At 37.9% G+C, this 17,940-nt stretch overlaps 2 protein-coding genes across 3 annotated transcripts in view; one reads left to right on the top strand and one right to left on the bottom strand.

The window, feature by feature from the left end:
- The window catches only part of LOC122093666 (alpha-mannosidase At3g26720-like), a 59,893-nt gene that overhangs the window by 27,854 nt on the left and 14,099 nt on the right, over positions 1-17,940 (top strand). The window lies entirely within an intron of this gene.
- On the bottom strand, positions 5,532-8,498 carry LOC122093667 (basic leucine zipper 61-like). The gene is made up of 4 exons (XM_042664050.1): positions 7,512-8,498; positions 7,302-7,392; positions 6,760-6,886; positions 5,532-6,019 (listed from the first exon to the last, which is right to left on the bottom strand). The coding sequence occupies exons 1-4, from the start codon at positions 8,075-8,077 to the stop codon at positions 5,853-5,855; spliced, it is 951 nt and encodes a 316-aa protein (XP_042519984.1). The 5' UTR covers positions 8,078-8,498; the 3' UTR covers positions 5,532-5,852.

Here is a 17,940-nt window from a genome sequence, read left to right as displayed (position 1 = left end):
TTTTTCAGAATGATTTGAGTAGCCGCACCCATGGCAAATAGATTTATGTAGTAGTAACTACTAAAGAACATATAGTCCCTATGCCCAACACACACTGAACACTAATTACAAAATAAATGTTAGGCTTATATCAATGCCCTATAGTGAAACACTTATACATGCAAGTTTTCCCCTAAATATACTACAATTATCACTTAGGCATTTTTATCAAATATCTTGCCTACAATGATTTATAATAATAGAAATTTGTTATAAGTGAGGTTACCTTAGCAAGGAACAACCTCCGGAGATACCGTGATGTCGGTCTCCACTTGATGTGGATCACAAGCATGTTGTCTCGATGTCGCCAATACTTCAAACCTAGTTGGCACTTGGGTTTCTTGAAGCAACTCACTAAAACCAAACCCTAGGTTCTTCTTCTTCTTTTCTTTTCCTTTCCTTTCTTTTCCTTTCCTCCATTGTAGAAGATTGCCGTAGCTTCAATAATGGCAAATAGTTGTACTCAATTCTTCTTCTCTTCCTTCTTCCTTCTTCCTTTGCTTAAATGCTTGGGCATTAATTCATAACAACCATCACTATTAACGAACATTAATGGAGCTTGAGCATAACTTCTCTTAAATTTAATGCAACATTCAATGCTCACACAAAGAGAATGTAGACATCCCTTCTTCTTCAATAGAATAAGGGGGGGGGGGAACACAAACCCCTTTCTCTTTTCTCTTTCTTTTTAGTACACATTTAATGGAGCATCATCATAGCACAACTACCACATTGATCTTGATCTAATGAAGCACATAATGGTCACTCAATGTCTTTTCTTACTTCAAAGCACAAAGGTACTCAAACCCGAACTCTTTACTCCTTTTATTTTTTCCTTGGCCCCATTAATGGAATAAATAAAACCCCTATGAGGCAACAAAACCCATTCAAGGTTCTACCAACAAAGTGGGGGAGTTCCTCTCTTAAAAATCATGGCCTTCTTCACTTCAAAATATTGTTCTAAGCCTTCCTATGAATAAAGCACGAAAATTGAAGAAGTAGCAATTTGGATGGATCATTTTGGCTCTGGAAATCAAGAGTTATGACACTTTGAAATCTGGTCAATGAAAAACTTTATTTGGATTTTGACGGCACAGGGTACGACAATGAGCATCTCAACTAATCTCAACTATTGAAAAAGTCTCATGAGGCGCCTTTAATCTCAGCCATTTGATCGGTGTAACGGATAAATAATCCCAACCATTAGATAAGTACCTAATGACATAAGCATGACATATGATTTGATGATGACATCATTCCTATGACGTTATTGAGTTCTTATTGGAAGCCATAAAGCAATACATATGGATTGTTGGACCAGGGACACGTGGCAGGATCTTAACCATCAATCCTGGATCTCCCGCCTCTCCCTTATAATAAATAACACCTCTACTTTAATTTTTATGTTGAAAACTCAGAGCTAGACTCTTCATAATTACACAAAGCCCCTAAAAATTATGTCAAATGCTGGAACTCTCCCTCCTAAAACGAGAGGTATCTGCCAATTCCTATTTGGAATTACTAGACCGATCTCATGGAAATGGTCACAACCTTTTCATACGACTTCGGAATGAGTCAAAACAAAAATATTAATGACCAAGACTCGACGATCTACAACTTTCCAGAAGACCCAATCGTCAGACTCAGCTATACAAAAAGACTAAATTACACTTGAACCTTGTGAACATCGTAACTTCCTTATATGGAATCAAAACAGGATGAAATCAGGTGTGCTAAAAAAATAGATTTTCTCTTAAAGTTATATAGAGGGTTCATCTTCCGAAAAAATATTTTTCAATGTTAAAACTATCTCTGAATGCCAAATAAGCTAGATTTGCCTATGGATGCCGTAACTTTTTCATACAGTATTGACATAGGACGAAATCAAGTGAGTTTTCGAAAAAAGAAATTTGTTGTACTTTTACATTAGGAACCATCTTTTAAAAACATCATTTTCACTATCAAAAATTCCCCTAAGCGTAAATAGGCTAAACTTACCAGTTTTTACCCAAAATTTTGCACCACCTATCATGGATGACTCAAATCCCTCCAGACACATCATCTAACACTGCCATCTCATCAAAGAGATCGAATGTTGCCAAGTCACCACTTTCAACCATGCACCTAAATTGGCCATGTCATCACTGCCATGCCAACTAAGATAATTAGAAAACAACATTTCTCCCATCTGAAGGGTATAGGGGTGTCAACTGGCTAGGCTGGGCCGATCTCGATCGTGCTTAGCTAGGCTTGACCACTTAGAAATCTTGCACCATGAACACCCATTTAAATAAATGGGCCTACCTTTGTGGGACATGGTACCATTTATAATTGGGTCGATTGGTGTCGGGCTTTAATCAGGCTACCTTAAACGAGCTTTAATTGGGCTATGGACCTATATAAGTCTAAATGGGTTTAAATGTGTCTGCCCTAAAATTCTTTTCTTAAGTGGGTTGAAGGCCCATAAATATGTGATGTAAATCTTTAATAAAGAAGAGAAATGATATGAGATTATGGTTGTTCTTATATAAAAAAAAAAAAGATATTATGACCATTATAACTTACAAAATAAAGCTTAATTAAACAAAATCATATTACAAAGCAAAGGATAAGAAAGCTTATTTAGTTTCCTACGAGCAATAGAAAAATAGAAATTGTATGTAGTATTAAATGGGGTTTTAAGTCGGGCATATAAAGGTGTCAGTTCAATTGGGCGCTCGATGGGCTAGCTACATGCTCACCGACATGCTTATTAATCACGTCAAACAGTAAATATGTCATGCTCAATCAAACCTATCGATATTGGCTCAGAAATGACACCCCTATAAGGGTATACAGTTGTTGCTTCAATCTCAACTTGTTAGTAAGGTAGAGATTCTCTAACTTTACCCATAAATAGCTGAAAGGGCTTTATCATCCATCTTATTCTAATCATCATTGAACATAGTTATATGTTTCTTCGTCCTCCTAAATAGGGTTTTTTTCAACACTTGTTGTGTAAGGACAACCATCATCCAGGCCTATCATAAAATAAAGCTGATGTTGCGATCAAACTTTTCAATATCATATTTTGTTGATGTAGAATCCATGGATGTGATTGTCGAAACAACCCAAAGCTCTAATACCAGTTTATTAGAATAAACACCAACAAATATAAAAAAATAAAAAAACACAGATTTAACGAGGGTCACACACTGATGTGGTGTGCTATGTTTCAGGTAAAGAAGAAGAAGATTCACTATGTTAGAATAAAAGTTACAATGGAGATTTCTCTCAAGAACACCCAAATCGTGGGAAGAAAACTCGCCCATAAACTTTAAAACGAAAACCCCAAATTTTTTAATGCTTGTTCAACAAGACGATAGTATATATATATATATATATATATTCCTTCAATTAGGGTCGATCCAGTAGGTTGCTGTCGGCCAGGTCGTATTGTACCCGTCATCCTAACCCCTCTACTACCATCATAAAATCTCAGAAAAATCCCATTCTGGTTACCACCAAAATATTTCAGAGCAGGTCATTCTTTGAAATGGGTCAAGAATTCAAGATAAACATAATAATTGTTGATAGTTGACAGTTCAAAGCAAAGATGGCGGGAAGAAGGAAAAATTACTATTTATGGCTGGGAGGGTGGAATTGGTTAAATCCATCCAGTTGAGTATATTGGTGCATAATTTTTTAGTATATTTTTGGCCTTCCTATATGATAAAAATTTATTGAGAGATGGATAATTTTTTTTCTTATATTGAATGTACATATTGAGGTCACTAAGCCCATTGCTATTAAGTAAAGTGCATTGTATCATCATAGGAGGGAAGATTGGGAATCGGAAGACTTAAGGATTTGAACCTAGCTCTTATTGCAAAACAATGTTGGGCGATTAAAAATGATAGCTCGAGTTTTGCCTCCAATATGTGAAATCGATATTTAGTTGATGATGGTTCGATTAGAAGGACTATGTGCAGTAAACTATTCTACAAGGGATTAAAAATATGTTTAGCTCAAAGTAAAGATGAATTGTAGACGACGACATTCAGATTAATTTTTTAAAGCATCATTGGCTTGGAGTTTTCACGTTAGAGGAAGCATCCATTTGGGCTGTGATATTTTTGCTCATTTTGTTGCAAAGGTCTCAAATTTCATTATGAATGGGATTTGGGAGTTCTAATACTCTATTTTCTTTTTTGACTAAGATTTATAATAAAGCAAAGAAAATTTCTTTTCTAAGGGGTCCATCAAGAGATAATAGAGTATGGGCACCAACTCAAACAAGAGGACTTTTCAATGAAATCGGCTTGAAAAATATTATTTGTGATCACAAGCAGATTGTCCCATGGTATATAATGGTTTTAAACATATACTTACCGTCAAGAAAATATTGTTTTGGTTGGAAGTTGATGCATGGTAGTCTCTCCACGGATGATATGGTATGCAGGTGTCATGTTCCTTTGGTTTCAAGATGTGTATTATGCCATAATGCTTGTGAGAATGCTGATCATATTTTTATGCTCTGTTGATTGAAGTATGCGAAGAATGTTAAGATTCTTCAATATTAGTTGGCCAGGATTTTCATCTATTGAAGAGATATTTCTCTTGGTGGAAAAGGAAGACATACATGGTTGCTTTGAAGTAAATTCGGATGGCTTTTTTATAGTCCTTATTCCATACCAAATACGCCTGGAATGCAATAAGAGAAGATTCAATATATAATTCCTTTAGAAGAGTGGAATTCATTATCAAGGTGGTAGTGAGGAATATTTAAGAAGTGACTTGGACTAAGCCTTGTAAGATCTCCTCAATGTTATGAGTTGGCATTTCTTGAGCCTTGGGTATGAAGGAGATTGGGCGGCCTCCTCAGGGTATCTTAGAATTCTGTTGGGTGAAGCCCCTCCCTCAATGGAGCAAGCTAAATGTAGATGATTGCTCGTTGGAATTCAGGACCAGCAAGGGCTGAAGGCATAATTAGACATATGGAAGGTGACTATTTTATTATTTTCTCCATTTTATTAGTGTCATCAAAATTTTTTCCAGAATTTCCTACGGTGCTTATGGGTATTCAAATAGCCAAAAAAAAAGAAAAAAAAAAAGAAGGATTCAACAACCATGGATTGAATGTGATTTGAAGTCAATCGCCACGATGAAAAGTTCCATGAAATTTCTTAAAACAGTGAAATCATTTCTAGAGTTATCTTTCCTCCATTCAGTGATATACTTCCCATTGTTTTAGGGAAGTTAATTCAACAACTGAAAGAGAGAAACTAAGTGTTCATGATGTGAGTATTGGTATAGTGCTCCTAGTTTTGTTATTTCAGATCTTAACTGGAAGAAACTATAACGCCCAAGATATATATTTTCCTAACTCTTTGTGTTTTTTTCCTTCTCCTCTGTTGATGGTCATGCCAAAGATAGGGTGTTTGAAGTAAAATTTGAGTTAAGCCTGTGATTGTTTTGTCCATGGAATAGCATACACAACAAAATAGGAAAAATCAAGAATATGCACAACAGAGCACAAAAATCAAACCTACAAAGAAAATGGGAAAAAGAATTTAGTCATAATAATAAAAAAAAAAAAAAAAAAAATCACCAACCTCATCCCCAAAACCGCACCCCCTACAATCCATTCACCGGCTACAACAGACCCCTCAATGAAATAAGATTAGTCCATGTGCTTTTAAAGATTGAAGGACATATTTTTGTGGTTTTTTTTCTACTAACATTCCTCATAGGAGGGGAAAACATCACGTGTATGCGCAGGTTAGCAGAATGCACCATAGCCTCTTTAGACTCTGAACTACGTACGTAGACCCTCAATTCATTGGGTGTTCATTGTCGGTACCAGCTGGGTGGGTATCAGAGGTTGGCGCAGTAGAAGTACTGATAATTAATGTGTTGTTGTTGCCCACCTTCTTAAGGTTTTGCTGGTGGTACACTTGCCTTAATCTCTCTATCTCCTTCCTCAATGCGTCTTGGTGAGCTGCATTTAATTTATTCACAAATCCACCCAAATTTAGCTTAAACCTTAAAAACACATTAAAACCCATAAGACTAGACTCTACATAAATAAATACCTATGTAATTAAGCAAGAAAACTTTGTCCAATTAAAAAAGCCATATTCCTTCTGTCTTTCCTAATACTGTGCCCATGTGGAGCCAATAAAAGAATGCGCAGAAGCATCAATTAAGAGAATCCCCATTTCATGCAAGGTGGAGCAATCATTTCACCCCATGTGTCTTGTCTCTGTCCCCACCCTGTGGAATACATTTTATCTAAAATTAAGTTGTATTAGTGCATGAAATTCTCATATCAGTTATAGAAAACTATTGTCTAGTGGTTTCAAATCCATAAAAATCGATTATCCATAGATCGGCTCTACAAGTGGGGAGAGGAGTTACCCTTTCAACATAGGATCTTATTGCTCAAGAGGATTTTGACCACAAGTCAAAACAAATAATGCACCAACGATTTATACCCAAGGAACGGTGAGATCTTAGTAGGTCACCACATTGGGAGAGGATCTAGACTCTAAATATAGGAACCAATTTCCTTTACTCATGTTGACGGAGAATCCTTCGATTTTGAGTCATTACGGTAGTTGGATAGGCATCATTATAAAAAAGGGTAATTTCAACTTATATTCAATTCAACAACCCATTAAGCAAAACTAATCTCTAGTTTATGAATATTTGTAAAATTGACCAAGTACTCATACTTACCATCTTTGAATATCTTATCTTGAGCAAGAGCAGCGATTCTTTGTTTAAGAGTGCCATTATCCACGTTAAGAACCAATCGTTGATGATCAAGAAATGCAACTCTTGGTGACAATGTCGATACTTCCGTCTTCATTTTCATGTCAAGTATAATAGAAGAATCATCAAATTAATAATTGATTTTGAAGAATAAAACTAAAATGATAATTAGTTTATAAACATAACTAAGATGGGAACGTAAGCTTTTTAAAACAACCTATCTTAATAAGATTATCAAGGTGGTCCAAATTTTATGCACAAGTGGACCCACAAACTCCCTTATTCACATATAAAATCTCAACTCCAATCTTATCACGGTAAAATGAAAATGTGAAAATCTAAGACTAAAGGAGACTGTTGGTCACAATAATATAGGTGTGCATAAACATACACGAGGATGCATATCAATATATAAAATGATATAAGTTACAAAATTAGATACATATTAGTTCGATTTTTTTTAAATACGTACGTTAATAGATTGTATACATTATAGATATACATACTTGTAATGATGTAACGCTACGTTCCAGCTCTGAAATGTATTGTAGCTTTCGCACTCGTGACCTTTGTGCAGATTGCCGGTTGGCGAGAATCCTGAATTCAAATCATGATAATGATTAATTAAGGAACATGGCTAGACACAGCCCTTGGTTTCAGAGTTGCTCCCTTAAGATTATTACATGAATTAAGGACTTGTTTGGGATTTGGATTACCTCTTGACACGTCTAGGATCAACGATGGTATCCCCATTAGCAGACGTGGGATGAGGAGGATCATCAGCATTACATGAGCTCTGGACTTCAGCTGATTCATTCTTTAGGTGCTGATCAGATGGTGTGGGCTTTTTGTCTTCATTAATGCTGTTGTGATCAGACGGTGTAGAAGGATTGGAAGATGATACCGTAGTGGGAGGTAGATTGGGTGATGTTGAGATGTCGTCAGAGAACATAGACATGAGTTGCTCATCATCCAATCCATCAAATTGATCATTGTTGTTGTTGTTGGGCCTTAATGAGGCTGAAGAGTTCCTGCATTCTTCAATCACAGGAGCTTCTAGGAAGGCAATTGAGTCACTGGCTGACCTCCGGTGAGAGCCGCGTTTTGCCGACGAGAAATCGAGGAATTCCTCCACCCATGATGGTTGTTGTGAAGGCTGTGGTGGTGGCTGTTGGGTGGTGGTGATGGTGGGCATTAAGCTACCCATGGAATGTATCCTTAGGTGGGAAAAATTTGGCCAATTGGGTGTCAGGTTTGGGATTTTGGGAGGTAACTGAGCCATCTTATGTATCCAACAATGGCACAATTTAAAGAGAGAAAAAAATGAGAAAACTACTGAACTTAAACAACCAACCAAAAAACAAACAAACAAACCCTTCAAATCTTGCTATTCCCAAGTTAGCATGGGAAGTTAGAACTAAGAAGAGAGAGATAAGAGAGAGAGAATGTTAGGAGCAGCAACAAGTCTTCTCTTATTCTTCAGCTTCTTCTCCTCTCGTTTGTTCTTTATCTCTATCTCTATTGATTCTGTTAATCTTCTACCTTCCAACTCTCTCTCTCTCTCTCTCTATGTTGGAAGTTTTTTTTCCATTTTTTTAATTTCTTTAGTTCTTTCTCTTTTCCTCAGGCCCGGAGGTATTGGAGGGGATGGTCACATGGGGAGATTGGGATTTGGGACAGCTAGCTACAGCTGGGGAGGAGTTAGGTCTCAACTGTTATAATGGAACGTCCCAGTAGTTTAATAACTGGAGGAATCAGCCACCACGTGCAGATGTGACCCTCTCTTCAGCTCAAACCTTATTATAATAATAATCTAAATAGTATATCACAGGATAATTTTCCTATACCTCTCCTTCTACATTCCAATAGTCTTCATCACTCATTCTCAACTGTTGGATCCATTGATCCTAAGAGACTAAATGGGTCACAGCCGTTTGATCAAACCCATATGTTAGATGCATTTCTACTGTGAATGCGCTAATGGGACCTTTAGATTGGCATCTTTGGGTCCCATTTGCTTATATATTTATTGGGTATGGTAGCTGGTTGTGGTAGAGCTACATAAGGTATGGACCCTTTGAAAAGAAGGGTATAATTGTAGTAATATAATGGTATAGTAGTGGAGAGATGTGGAATTTTGAGCTGTGAGAGAGGGGGAAAGGAGCTTGAATGTGCCATAAATATCAAGTCCTTCCCATGTGAAAAGCTAGCACGCCCCTACCTTTCTTTGCTTTGCCCCTAATCAGGCCTCACATGTTGGCTTTTAACCTTTAGGTGGGTCACTTTTTTTCTTCCCTCACTTCTGACTGCATTTTCTAGGTAGCTTCCAGCCTTCCACCATATCTAATTGGCATTTCTCCTGTTTATTAATGGAAAGTTTTTTTTGGGAGACAGCAATAATGATTAGAGAAAATATGTCTAATTAAGTAAGTCCTTGTTCTCTCTCTCTCTCTCTCTCTCTCTCTCTCTCTCTCTCTCTCTCTTTCAAGGGCCCTTCTGTAAAATGGACTCTACCATCAGAGAAGAGCCTATTATATCTTGTCCTTGAAGATTAAGGGTATAAGGAGTAAGGACCACTACAATATTTGATCTGTTGGCCATAAATCAGAATTTTGGATAGTCTTTGCCCTTGTTTTAGTGACTAAAATCCATATTCAACCATGGAAATTAAACATGTTCTCTCTCTCTCTCTCTGTGATGTGTGTAGCTGTATGTCTTTGTCAAATTCATGAATGAAAAGAATTATTTTTAAGTGAAATGTGAGTTCCCAAAGAAAATTCTTCACTGCTACCGTACAAGGAAGAGGAGAGGAAGGTTGGGTAATTGAATTATGGAGAAGCATTATTGCACGTAAGAAGAAGAAGAAGAAGAAGAAGAAGAAACATGAAGAGACAGCTGTTTTTATAAAATATGTTAAGTAGAGTAGAGCTAGAAAATAGAACAGAGAAAAAAAAAAAAATCCAAGTTGGGCACTTGCACTCTACCCTATAATAGGAATGGATTGAACATTGATACATGCATAGATGATGGGTTCTTCAGATCTAGAGTCATCTCTCTCTCTCTCTCTCTCTCATTGTGGATATTTTTTGGGTTCATCATATGAAATGGGTGATGAAGTTGTGAATTTGGCTGATCGGAAACCATCATAGAGAGCCTATTTTAAATACTTAAAATCAATCATTAGTAAAAATGGGGATATAGAGGATAATGTATTCCATATAATTAAAGCGGGATGGATGAAGTGAAGAAGTATGTCATGAGTATTATATGACAAACGTATGCCAGTTAAACTCAAGGGACAATTCTACAGGAGTATAATATGACAAACTATGATTTATGGAACAGAGTATTGGGTAATCAAGAAGAGTAGTTTAAATAAGGTAGGGGTAGCAGAGACGAGGACTTTAAGTGGGATATGCTGCAAGACCAGGAGGAATAAAGTAAGTAATAGTTGTATTAGAAACAAATTGAGGGTCGCCCTGATTCACGACAAGCTCCGCGAGAGCTGGTTGAGGTGTTATAGCCATGTGCAACGAAGACCTATGGATGCCCCAGTCAGGAAAAGCGATCATATTCATATAGAGGGTTCCAGAAGAGATAGAGGCAGATCTAAAATGACTATTAACGAAGTGATAAAAAAATATATACAATTGGTAGGGTTGGATTCGAGTATAACCGTTAGATAGACCTTTGTGGAAGACAAAGATCCCGCATAGCTGACCCTGTGTAGGGGATGTTCCTGGGATGCTGTTGTATTTTTACTACTAAAACATATCTCTTGCATCATTTCCTACTTCGTTATTGCATTTTGTTTGTCTTATATTTTTTTTACTTTATAGAACATATTGGATCCATATAGGCAGTTGGGATAAAGTTATGGTTGTTCATGTTGTTATTGCATATGAAATGGATCAAATGCATCAGATAGACATCCTTATTGGGTGACTCACTTTCAGCTGTATCAGGTAAACCGCCATATCTGTGGATTTATGTCATGGCAAATAGGCCTTTGAACTTGGAAAAAAAAGAAGTAAGAAGAAGAAGAAGAAGAAGAAGAAGAAGAATATAGGGTCATGCTGGAGTAGAATTGAAAATTTGTGGTTTGGGCTATGCAGTCTTATGGACACACTGTGAGAGCCCTTTCCATGTTGTTGTTGTTGTTGTGTGTGTGTGTGTATGTAACAAACACATTAAACAGGAAATATGGTTTAATTTGATGGTATCCGGCATGGTATTGACCTTTTGATACTAATATGATATGGATCAGCTTAGATCAAGATGTTTTTGACCTCTTTTTCTTTTTGGTTTTTTGATGGTCTTACCCTTGTCCGCACCCTTACACTGATATCTGAATAGTCATGTATCGAGATCGGTGGGTGTCAATATTGATATGAATCAGCCAATGTGGAAAAAAAAAAAAAACTCTCACTGGTTCCTCTTCAGCACCCCCGGGCTAGAGAGGATCTTGTACCTAACTCTAACCATAGCAGCAGAGAGGGACTGGCGATTTCTGAAAATCTCCCAATTCGAGATCACTAGTTATCACATCTTGACACAATTCAGAACCAATATACCTCAGGCTAAGAGCATTGATGTTTTGCAGTGGAGCCCCCTTGCTTCCTTATTGAATGAATTAGTTGAGCTAAAGTTTTTGGTTAAAATTGGTCCAATTTGAGGAATTATCTGAACAAGGGTGAAGGGACCAAATAAAATTCTGTTTTGAGTTGAGTGATGGCGTTTCAGTAGTAGGTAATATCATCACAAAAGTCGTACATGAGACACATAAATACACAAGAGTGGATTAATTCAGTATTTCAACAGAAAGCATTCAAGATTGAGATGTGGTCCTTGGTGGTATCATTGATACATAAAGTCTATTAAGGTGCCATGTATCTCAACTAATTCCTCTTAATTTGGCTTAATCCCACTAATGATCTAGTCCGGTGACTGTGGGGTTGTCTATTAAGGTCACATGCATCTCAACTAAGCTCCCAAAACGTGTTAAAATGGTCAAAATTATGATTGTTTTTTTTGTTATATGATTTTTTCCAATTCATATTTACGAGAAAAACAAATTTTCAAGACCTTTGGCTATTCTCAACTTTGTATCTCAATCAAAAATTTCTGTTTTATATGTCTAAAATAAGCGTATCAAATGTATCTTAACTATATCAATCCCATATTGGATTACATTAGTCCATAAATATCATATCGACCATCAATCCAAAACCCTAGTCCAACCAAATTGTAAAAGAAAAGAAAATCCACAGTTGAAGCCAACCAAGTCGGAGCAAGACATATTATAAACATATGTGTGTGTGTATGTATAACCCCAAGGGATAGCCGAGTTGGCAAAGGACCTTCGCCTTTGGAATTGTGTGTTTCTAAGTTTGACTCTTCTTACCTCCTTGGGGCCACTCATATGAGGGTGTTTAGTGCTCGTCACTGCTTTCTGTGAAAGTTGAATGGTTCTCATTCAACCCCGATATAACGTAGTCCATGCCGTTGTGAGGTCAATATGGGCCCATAGGACTAGTCAGGCCTTAGATACCAGTCGTTAGCACAAAAGGAAAAAAGTTGAGAGAGGGAGACTATCCATTAACATGGGTGCTGGTCTAAATCGACAGGTGACTTGCGTTCAACTTCTCTTACCTGCTTGAGGCCACTCACGTTGAATAACCTGGTCTTGTGATGATGAGGCCGGCATGGACCTGAGGGAATACTTAAGCTGTAGGCTTGGATACTGTTTGGGGGGGGGGACTACTATTCATTGGCAAATAATATAAAGTGCTTGGAGGACACATCAAATCACCCACAACATCCTACATGTCTGCAAGGATACTTTTTAAAGTATCACCCACGTTATAAAGGGAGCATCATTTCTGAAATATAGTGCAATATTCTTACTTTGTAATGGGAAACTGTAAGTCGGTGACGATGCTTGAAGATTTTCCTAATATATAGTTAGTGACTGTAACATTAGCATCAATAGTTAGTCCATTGCAATTATATTCCCTTGACCTGCATCTAGAGGGTTTAGTGTAAGATGAGAACCTAACCAGCTATGTTTTCGCCGCAATTGGAGAAGTATCAACAGCCCACCATGTAGAACCAAAAGGACAACCCAAATTGACACCACCATTTCACTACCCAATTGTGTGTCAGTGTTAAACCTTTAAGATACTTTTAAGAAACACCAAAAACCCACCACCAGTTTCAGCCGGCACTACTATACTACTACAAATTAAGTTCACAATTCTGGCCAGCTTTCAGTTGATCCATAAGCTTATAGAACCAAGATTATTCTAGGATCCTGAACCAACCTTTACTAGTAACAGTAAAAAGCTTATTCAGATCCTTTCAATGAAAAAAATGAAAGGAATAATCTGAAAACCTAACCACACTGATAATCTGTACAAAGTCAAACCAGTAACCGGAGTTCAGAGTTTAAGTAGAAGGAATCATTTCAAGAATCAATAACTCAAAAATAAGAGTTTGAATTCAATATGCAAATCCATAAAAATAATATCACCTGGGATGAAAGTAAGAGAATATGGAAGGCCAACAAGGACATAAGCATCAACAGTAAAACAACAGCTCCAAAACATGAAATTTAATTATATCTATAAACCCTTCACCAAAAAAAAAAAAAAAATCTACCTTGCTACCTTCTGCATTTCAATTCTCAAAGCTGCAGAACAGTTCACACCATTACCCATTCAATTTGCACAGCTGCATCCCTATGATGAAAAAAGGGCCTCATAATTTCACGGTATCAAGAGTTTTCAGTGCAAGACCATGGTTCTAAGGAGGGGAAGATTACCATGGGAATTAATTTCTCCATCTAATATAGTAGATATTGGATCCTAATGAAAAACAGGAGTTCTCTTTTGAAACCTGAGAGACTCCCAATATCTAACAAACAGAACCTGAAATATGGAAAAATACAGAAAGAAAGGAAACGAGAAGAAACTGAGCCAGCGATAGACTCGGAATGGGATCTATCGCTGGACAATGATACATTTATTATGGTAGCATAATTACAATCAGAGTAAAAACTAGAAACATAAATAGGATAGGCAAGTTAACATCCTAGCACAACAACTGACAAGACTAACAAGTAACTAAACTAACTCTCACGATAGGGACACTCCCCCTATCGTGAGTGAGCTCCAACACCACTAACATATGTCATAAGGGTCCAATAGGGGCACAAATAAGACCCCTATAGACCAGACCAGAATTATAACTTAACACTCCCCCTCAAGCTGGAGCATATAAATCACTCATGCCCAGCTTGGAACTGCACTTTCGGAAAGCAGGACCAAAAAGAGACTCAGTAAATACATCAACCAACTAGTCACCAGATGATACGAACGGAGTAACAATCAGTTTCTACATAACAGCATCCCACACAAAGTGGCAATCAACCTCAATATGCTTAGTCCTTTCATGAAACACCGGGTTGCTAGCAATGTAGATGGCAGCTTGATTATCGCAAACCCAACTCTTGAAAAAGAGACTTCAAACACATCAACTTAGTATTAGATCGAGCCACAGTTGCTTGCTTCTTGCTACACCAAGATACAAGATTTCCTCTAATAAACATGCAATAACTTGTGGTACATCTCTTATCGTCATCAGCATCGGCCCAATCAACATCAGAAAACCCAACTAGATCAACATTGCAATGTGGATGATAAATAAGCCCCTTTCTTTGAGACCCTTTAGGTATCCTAGGATACGACAACTACCTCCCAATGAGCTTTCTTTTGTGCCTAGATGAACTACCTAGAAAACACAGAACACAGGAAATATCAGGTCTAGTGAAAGCGAGATAAATAAACTTCTCAACTAATATCCTGTAACAGTGGGCACCATCAAACTTCTGATGTGAATTCTCCCCCGGAGCAACATACCCTAGAGGTTGCTCTATATATACTTCCTCCTACAAATCACCATAAAAGACACGTTCTTGATGTCCATCTGATAGAGGGGTTAATCGATATTGACAGCTAAAGAGATAAGAACCTGAATTGGTTGAGACGAGCAACCGATGAGAAGGTTTCAAAATAGTCCACTCCATATGTCTAAGTAAAGCCTTTCCTAACCAAATGGGCCTAAAGCCTTCCAACCGAACCATCTAGGTTATACTTAATTGTGTACACCCAACGACATCGTACAAAATCCTTACCAGAACGTAAGTCTACTAGAATTCATGTCTGTCGAGAGAGTAAAGAATCCATTTTTGTTTCCATTGTCACTTTCCACCCAGGATGAGACAAGGCTTCTTAATAAGACTAAGGAATGGAGTTAGTAGATATGGGCAAGGCGAGATTACGTAAAGGGGAAAGTGAGAGATAGCAACATAACACTCAATAGGATAAGCAATCATGGACTTCTGGGTGCAAGAATGAATACCTTAAAGAAGAGCTACAAGTAAGTCAAATCAAGCTTCAACTAAAGGAGCATACGTAGTGGTGGGTGGAGTAGTAATGGATGACATTGTTGGAGCATACGTAGTGATGGGTGGAGTAGTAAAGGGTGACATTGTTTTCTTGCGTCGCTGATGCACTTGCAATGGTTTGGATACCTGCACATCACCAAATGGCACAAGTACAAGCATAGAGGGGCACAATTATTATCAGTCAAAGGGAGCAAGCTGGGGACTGGTGGAACAAAATATGGAGTACTTTCAAAAATAGTAACATTAGAGCAAACAAACTGTCAATGAGTAGTGGGCTCATAATAGTGATACCCTCTATGGGTTCGAGAATACCTAAGAAAAACACACTTTACAGCCCCAAGAGACAACTTTTATTTTTTTTGGTGGGGGGGAGGGTGAATACTAAGAGACAACTACTCTACCTGAGGGATGTAAAATTTGAGCAAAACAAACGGAGAAGAAGGCATTTGATTGATCAAATAATAGGTAGTGAGAATGGTATCACACCAAAAGTGTTTCGGACATTCATGTGGATCATCATAGATCAAGTGATCTCCAATAAGTGTCTGTTTTTCCACTTAACAACCCCATTTTGTAGTGGTGTATATGAAGTTATGAACTAGTTTGGGAATCATTCCATGGTCAGAACAAAATGTTACTATTTCACGTTGAGTGTATTCCACTGCATTATCAGAACGGAAGACCTTAATCGTATTTATTTCAAGAAAAAAAAAATCTTTAAGAATACAAAAAACTCAAAACAATCCTTCAACAAGGACACCCAAGAGTTAATCTAGAGTGATAGTCCACAAAAGTAGCAAATACGAAAACCCTAACCTATTTTTAACACTACATAGACCCTAAATGTCTGAATGAACTAAGGAAAATAAAGAGACTTCTCGAAACACTACGAGCAGGATAGGTTGACCAATGATGTCCCCCAAGTTCATAGGCTTCACGCTCCAGGTGAGAGACAGATTTGCAGCTAGGATTTATGTGGTGAAACTTGGATAGAGATAAATGTCCTAATTGAGAATGCCATTAAAAAGGAGAAACACCAGTAGTAGTAGCAATAGCAATGGGATCTAGTGCCATGAAGATAGTAGAGCCTGGTCTGTTCAAGCACACCACCAATCATCCTTCTGGTCTAAAGGCCCTAACAATCACAATGAGCAGGGGTAAAAATGTGACAAAGCAGTTAAGAGTTAGTCGGTCGACTAATAAAAAGCAACCTTATGGTAACTAGGGAACATATAGAACAAACAAAAAGGTCATAGAGTCAGTAAGAGAAATTGTACCATGACCTACCACTTTGGTAGAGGATTCATCAGAAAATATAACAAGAGAAGAGTTAGAAACTTGTGATAATGAAGAAAATAACCTAAACTTATCAGTCATATGAGTGGATGCACCTGAATCAAAGATCCAAAGAGTGGAACATGTAGATGTAAGGAAAGCTAATGAACTTGTGTGGGGCAGAGTGGTAGTTGATGAGAAGGAACTAATGGATTGTCGGAGATTCCGTATAAGCTTCAATAAGTGATTACAGTCAACTAGAGACACAACTCTGATAAGGATGTAGTGTTAGTGTCATTAGACAACTCCTTCGTAATACTCCCATCAGACACAACAGAATTAGCTGAAGGTATAATCCACTCTGATCGACCATGTTTAGCACAACAAGTTTCAATAGTGTGATTGGGCTTGCCACAAAAAGTACATAGTCTAAGACTCTGAAGGTCTATCGCTTTGCTGGCCACTGGTACCGTGACCGCCACGTCCATGACCACCCCAGGAGCCAGGCCCCCTCCCATAGAGATTAAATCCTCAACTAGCAACAAAAGCAGAACTCTCTTTAGGAGAGGGAGAGGTATCTGTTCTGGAAGTGGTGGTAATGCGCTGAAGGAGTGCAAAAGACTCATGAATGATGGTACTTTTGTAGAAACACAACTCTAAAACGATGCAAAAGATAATGGAAAAACAAGAACAAGCAATGCACACAGATTTACGAGGTTTGGCAAGATTGCCTACGTCCCCGGTGAGATGAGATCCTGCTTTACTATCAATGGAGAATAAGGTTACAACGCTTGTCCCTCACACCTCTCAGTATTACTTGCATTACAGAGAAAGAAACCCTTGCTACAAATATATAGCAAAAAACCCTAATCCGGAAAGTACACAATTACCCTCAAATAAAAAATTTGAGCTCCTGGCTACGCCCCACTACACCCCCTGCTATGCAAGGGGGCCTCCTGCCCCTTGCAAACCCCACAGCCCGCTAACCGACTAGCGGGACCACCGTTCAATCTGTCGAGGTGCTGCACTAGTACTCCCTAGATTAAACTCTGACGGAATACAAGACATCATACACCAACAATCTCCACCTTGGCTTGAATTCTGTCGAGCCTCTTATAAAGAAAACCTGTAGATGTCTTCATCCCCGTACCTCATAAGAGGTACAAACCCGCACCTATTTGGTGTGTCCCTCATCTTCAACAGTGAGTAATATTAATCAAGTCCAAACAGGAATCGAACTTCTCTGTAGTAACTGGCTTGGTAAACATATCTACAGGATTGAGATCTGTATGAATTTTTCTCAAGTGAATACTGCCCTCTGACACAAGCTCCCTAATCTTGTGAAATCTCACATCAATATGCTTTGTCCTTGCATGAAACACCTGATTCTTTGCAAGATGTAT

The sequence above is a fragment of the Macadamia integrifolia genome, chromosome 11 (genome assembly GCF_013358625.1).
Source record: "Macadamia integrifolia cultivar HAES 741 chromosome 11, SCU_Mint_v3, whole genome shotgun sequence".
In the NCBI taxonomy this organism is placed as follows: domain Eukaryota; kingdom Viridiplantae; phylum Streptophyta; class Magnoliopsida; order Proteales; family Proteaceae; genus Macadamia; species Macadamia integrifolia.
Note: the sequence above shows the minus strand (reverse complement) of the source record. Positions and strands in the feature narration are given on the sequence as shown.

What these genes read in the sequence shown, in the direction of transcription:
- LOC122093667 (XM_042664050.1), bottom strand. Translation starts at nt 8,077, where the DNA reads ATGGCTCAGTTACCTCCCAAAATCCCAAACCTGACACCCAATTGGCCA. An exon ending in GATCCTAGACGTGTCAAGAG is followed by an intron (nt 7,393 to 7,511) that starts GTAATCCAAATC and finishes ATTTGAATTCAG; the next exon opens with GATTCTCGCCAACCGGCAAT. An exon ending in GTAGCGTTACATCATTACAA is followed by an intron (nt 6,887 to 7,301) that starts GTATGTATATCT and finishes ATGAAAATGAAG; the next exon opens with ACGGAAGTATCGACATTGTC.